This window comes from Alligator sinensis, unplaced genomic scaffold (assembly GCF_000455745.1).
Source record: "Alligator sinensis unplaced genomic scaffold, ASM45574v1 scaffold880_2, whole genome shotgun sequence".
In the NCBI taxonomy this organism is placed as follows: domain Eukaryota; kingdom Metazoa; phylum Chordata; order Crocodylia; family Alligatoridae; genus Alligator; species Alligator sinensis.
Genome location: NW_005842934.1, coordinates 482,966 through 488,923, shown reverse-complemented (window position 1 = coordinate 488,923; position 5,958 = coordinate 482,966). Strand labels below are relative to the sequence as shown.

Genomic DNA, 5,958 nt, shown 5'->3' with positions numbered 1-5,958 from the left:
CAGCCTGGGCCCCTGTTGCCCTCACTCTGTCCCCAGGCTCGATGCGTGGCAGGAGAAGGGGCAGGCGAGCTACCAAGGCATTGACTTGAGGTCTTCTCACCTGCTTGGGAGCCTCAGGGGGCTTCTTCTTTTCAGCTCGGGGCAGGGCAGAGGCTTTCGAGTTACTCTCCTTTTTGCTCTGCAGGCAAAGACAGACAGATGTTGCCAGAAGAAGCATCAGCACAGATAGGCCACGCCTGTCTCCAGAGCCTTGAACGAGGCCAGCTTCTCACCCAACTATATAGTATAGTCGAATGCTTAGCTTGTGCCATTCTATGCGTCAGCCTCTCCCTCTGCAAAAGTAGAGGCTGAGGCACAGAGTGGAAAACTAATGCATCCACAATCCCACCAACAGTGGCAGAAGTTAAACGAGAGCCTAGGAGTCCACTGCTTTCTACTCCAGTCGTGAGATCTTATTTGCCTCCCAGAGCTGGAAACAGAACCCAGGAGTCCTGACTCCCAACCTCTTGGCCTTCGACTGTATTTCTTATCAGAGCTTCCACAGAACCCATGAGCCCCAGCTCCCAGGCCCCCTTGCTCCACTCACTCCTCTGATTCCTTTCCAGGCCAAGTGCCAAGCAGAGGCTCATCCCACCTTGCTGTCCCCCATCACAAGTCACATTTGGAGGGGGTCATTTCCTTCAGTGCCAGACTTTTCTCACCTGCAGCTGGTTCTTGGCTGTGCTGTCTGGTGTTTCCAGCTCATTCTTCTTGGATGTCTGGGGGGTCCGATTTTCTTTGTGGATATTATCTGAGCTTTCTATATAACGAAAGGATGAGAAACGGAGACGTGGCTGTTTGTAAAGGGGGCCATCAACCTACATTCTACTTTTCCATTTAATCCACCCTGCCTGAAATGATTACAGCTGAACATGAAATAAATTCATCCTATTTAGTTTCCATCCTGCCTGCTCTTGGCCTATTATTTTTGCACGTTGGCCAATGAACGCTGGCTGTTTGGCTTGGGAGTATGTAGTCTAAAGAAAAAAAACAAACAAGAGGGAGATTTTGATACCACTAATAGAATCACAGAAAATGAGGGCTGGAAGGGACCTCAGGAGGTCACATCTAGTTAAACCCCTGCTCAAAGCAGGACCAGCCCCAAGTAGATCATCCCAACTGAGGCTTTATCTAGCTGGGTCTTAAAAACCTCCAAGGATGGAGATTCCACACTTCACTACCTTCCCTAATGAGAGAGTTTTTCCTAATATCTCACCTAAACTTCCCTTGTTGCAAGTTGAGACGGTTGCTCCTTGTTCTATCGTCTACTATCATAGAGAACAGTTTTGTTTTGTCCTCTTTGTAACCCCCCTTCAGGTAGCTGAAGGCTGCTACTAAATCTCCCCTCAGTCTTCTCTTCTCCAGACTAAATAAGTCCAGTGCCCTCAGCCCCCTAACCATGTCACATGCCCCAGCCCCCAAACCATTTTCAATGTCCTCCTCTGAACTCTCTCCAATACCTGAGTGGTGATTATAAAGAGGATGAAAATAGACTATTCTCTATGACTCCAGAGGCCAGGGCAATGAGTATGTGTCTTCAATTGTGCCAATGGAAATTTAGAATACATTTCCCTTGAATCATACGGTGGTTCAGCACTGGAGCAGACACCCAGAGAAGCTATGGAACCTCCAGCCTTGGTAGTTTTTACGAGCTGGTTGGACAAACTGAGATGGTTTAGACAGGGCTGGTCCTGCCTAGGGCAAGTTGCTGGATTAGGTGTGACCTCCTGGGGGCCCTGCCAGCCTGCTGTTCTATGATTCTATGACTCCTCCCATCAAAGCAGCCCCTCACCATCCATATTGCAGTTCACCCCTGGCAGTGCTGTATGGACAGGGGAGGATACCCAGAGCTGGCACGACATGCCCAGGATCACCCAGACAGCCTGGAATGGAAACTGAGTCCTCCAGCTCCTGGGCTAGCACCCCACACCAGTCCCATCCTCCCCTCCCAGTGCCCTTCCCTCATTGTGACAGTGAGTTCTCTGATTAACAAAGCCTCTACAGAGGCCTGGCCAAAGCAGAGCCTGGACACCATGACTATACTGGAGCAGGAGGGAAACTTTAAGGATATAATTCAGGCAATACAATCCTTTGTGTGTGACTCCAAGGGAATATTATATTTTCTCACAACACGCCCCTGAATAAGATACACATCTTGTTTTGGAAAGGCAGAATGAAGAAAAAAGGATCTTTCCTTGCAAACCATGCAGTAGGATCAGGGTGTTGGTGTAGCCACAATGGTCTGAGAAACAAGTATTTTGTGTGATGTTTTTTACTGGACTATCTGTATAGTTGGGAGAACCACTGGAAAAGCTTTGGGGTAAGCTCCCCCAACTCCACAGCTGCTCCAGTACAAAATATCATAAACACCTTGTTCTCTGAAAATAATGGCAAGTATGGCATCTTCCCATGGAAACACAGGCAGCTGCAGTGGGGGCTATTCTGTTAATCCTCAGCTGCATGGTGCTGCAGGTGCTACCGGCTGAGCAAAATGCCTGTCCCCTCGTCTCAGATTGGGGCTGGGTAGGCAGCCAGCAGTGCCTGCAGTCAGCTGAGGGCCTACCCAATGCATCTAGCAGAAGCCTCTGCCCCAGCCCCTGCTTTAGAAATGCAGAAGAGCCAAGGCTGGGACAGCTCCTGCTGAGTCAACAGCAGCTTCTGCAGGAAAAGCTTCTTTCAGGACAAAGTGAACCTGTCCCCAGGTAGCAGCTAGGGAGCCTGGGGTACAAGTATGGTGTTACTTTCTTTCCCACCCCGACCCTGACCAGAGGCCCGAGCAGCACATGCTATTACCGTATTTTATCACTTAAAATGTGCATCTCAGTTTCCAGCAGCTGCTTTTTTAAATGCAGTGCATGTCATATGCAAGACATCTATATCCACATCTGCATCTATCTAGCTAGCTACCTGTACATAGCTATATGCAAACACACACACACATATATCCCACTTTCAGACAGTCCCTGTTCCTCTCCCTCTTCCCCCCCAGCTCTCCACACCAGCAAATTCTTCCCTTATGGGAAGTTGTGTGGCACCTTATGCTGGTATAACCACATTTTAGCCACCCAATATAATGAGGGTAATAAGAGTGCTCCAGTCATGGGCACAGCTATACCACTTTGTCATTATTATGCATAACTTGTAATGCAATAATGTTTCAGAGGCCCAGCTTTGAAGCCAGTTCCAAAGGTGCTGCAAAAATGCAGAGAAGGAAGATGGTCATTTCAGTACAACTAGAGTAACTTTTGCTGTGTGCAAGTGATGTAGAATCAGTTTTGCTTCCTGAGTTTTGTTCACCAGCCAAACCCCACTATGCATGGGCCTGAACACAGGAGCAAAGCCAAAGCTTGCAACATAATGCCCAGCTTCACAACTGTGCTGGTTCACTAGGCTGTTGGAGGTGGGCAGCTGCCTGTAGGTTGGATTTTCATAGGTGTTTTAGCTTTTTCCCCCCAACTCACTTGGTCTTTTAAAGGGAGAAAACAAAAGTTTAGCCAGGTTCAAAAGGGACTTAACACATTCTTGGAAGAAAGGGACATAAGGAGGTATTGAGCACTGGAGACAAGGCAATAGCTTCTGAATTAGAACAGTGCAAAAAACCCCTGGTCAGACCCAGTTCACTTTCCCTTTCAGGTCAGCATCTGCTCTTTGCCACTGTGTGACACAGAAGACTGGGCAAGATGGATCTATGGTCTGACCCAGTAAATGTAGTTCTTATGGTGCCTGTGTGCCCTTTGTGCTTTCCCTGTGTTTCCCCTAGGAGCGTTTAGAGTGATTCAAACATTAAAGAGTTAATCTCAGAGATTCACAGACCATGGGAGGTGGGCAGGTCTTAGATGGGCTTTGTCCCATCAGTGGCTGGGGAACCTGGGATCAGTAGCCAATGACTGGCTGAAATAATTATCAAGAAGGCTTGTAGGGTGACCCCTGGGTAGAGCAACGGGTCTCCCCACCTGCCCAAGCAGGCAGGACCTGTGAGCAGGACCCACCTGAGACCACCATGGCCATGACAAGGTCGAAAAACATAAAAGGCTGCATGATGAAATAAAGAAACTCATAAGAATGGAAGTTTAAGGCTAAAGTGAGACTAAATAGTTTCAAAGGGGGGACTGTGGAATCAGAAAAAATAAATGCCTTAAACTTTGATCATTTGAGTTATAAGATGACATAACTGCTTTGTGAAAAATTGCTGGCTCTGTACAGTAGAACAGATAAGGGAAAGTGTTTATTCTTTGTAACTCCTCTGCAACTGCTTCGCTCACCGTGGCCTTAAAATTAGCAAAAAGTATGTACAACTCTAATTTCCAGGTGCAAGAAAGAAGTTTGTGAACTAACCTCGCCTCCCCCATAAGTTCCCATCCTGATTACAGCAAAGAAGTAATAAAGTAATGTTTATAGCTGCTTTCCTAGCTAATTTCACTATATGATCACGTGAGTTGTAAGCGACTATTAAAAAGTATATAAGCCTCCTGATTTTGCTCTTGGGGGAGAACCCCTTCCAAGTGCTTGGGAGATCCATGTCACTTTGGAGTCCCCCCTACAGCTGTAGTTTCTTTTAAATAAAAGCTTCTGCTGACCTGACCCAAAAGTATGCTGCGTGTGTTTCCATGACAAAGAGTTAATCTCAAAGATTCACAGATCATGGGAGGTGGGCAGGTCTTAGATGGGCTTTGTCCCATCAGTGGCTGGGGAACCTGGGATCAGTAGCCAATGACTGGCTGAAATTATTATCAAGAAGGATTGTAGGGTGACCCCTGGGTAGAGCAACAGGTCTCCCCACCTGCCCAAGCAGGCAGGACCCGTGAGCAGGACCCACCTGAGACCACCATGGCCATGACAAGGTCGGCCTTGGCAGAGCGCGAGCTGATGAGGTGCTGCTGAATGAGGAACTGCGCCACCTCCACGATGTTGTTGAATGACCGCTTGAGGATCTTCTCGGCCCAGTCACAGGTCAGGGCACAGGCTGCGTCCATCACCGCATCGTTGCACGAGTGCACCAGGTCCATCCGCTCCAACTGCTGTGGGGAGGGGGGCAGAGTCAGAGGCCCTGCAGAGCTCCCCAGCCTACACATGTGCAACCCATGGGTGGGCCCCTGAGTTCATGGGATGCTCCCAATCTGCACCAACCACTTCTGCCTACACTAGCCCAGGCTTGAGATCATCCCAAGGGTAGATCCAGTGATATCACATCAACCAATGGCAAGCCTCCCTGTGCCACTGCTAAGCCCAGACAAGGTGGGGCTAGAGGTGCCCTCAAATCCCTGCCACCAATGGCAGAGGAGGGAAGGGTGTGGGATGAAATATTTATCCTCCCTTGAGTCAGACAGGGTTGAGTTGGGACCACCCTAGTCCCCCACAGTCAACAGCCCATACAGGTATAAGACCTCATAGCCCCTCCTCTAGTAGGATTACACCACAGAGATCAGCTGAGAACCATCTCCCCTCCCCAAGCAGGAGCCTAGGAGCACAGAGCAAGTACCCAAAGCTCTGTCCATCTGTGGGTGTAGCACTCCTGAAGGACTTTTTTTTTTTTTAAAAGAAATTTTTTGTGTGCCAAGCCAAATCAGGTTCAAATCCATGAGTCAGTCAAAAACCATAAGTGGCCCTACAACCAGCAAACATCCTCCACCCCCACCAGGGGCTTCAGATATTTCCAATGTCTTTTGGCAGGCATCCTACGTGCAGGCCCAAGCCTGGAAGCTTGGGGTTCAGATATCCCCAAGTTTTGCCTGCCCTCAGCCATATGGCCGCAGGAGCAAGCTAGGGAGGAGCCTCCTGTGGCAGAATGCCACCTCTGTCTCTCCCCAAAAACTCTGCTATGTGACAATTTGGTTAGCATGGTCCCTGCAGAGGGCAGACATTCCCTCTCTCAGGTGACAGTGAGTTGTAACCAGAGCCGGATACATTCCTGGGGGGGGG

At 48.9% G+C, this 5,958-nt stretch overlaps 1 protein-coding gene across 1 annotated transcript in view; it reads right to left on the bottom strand.

Annotated features, from left to right (window-relative positions):
• The window catches only part of RFX5 (regulatory factor X5), a 23,391-nt gene that overhangs the window by 1,439 nt on the left and 15,994 nt on the right, over positions 1-5,958 (bottom strand). Inside the window, 4 exon segments of the mRNA XM_014525998.2 lie at position 1; positions 3-178; positions 702-799; positions 4,856-5,057. The exon segment at position 1 is cut by the window's left edge and continues 1,439 nt beyond it. Of these exon segments, the coding sequence (XP_014381484.2) occupies position 1; positions 3-178; positions 702-799; positions 4,856-5,057 (477 nt within the window).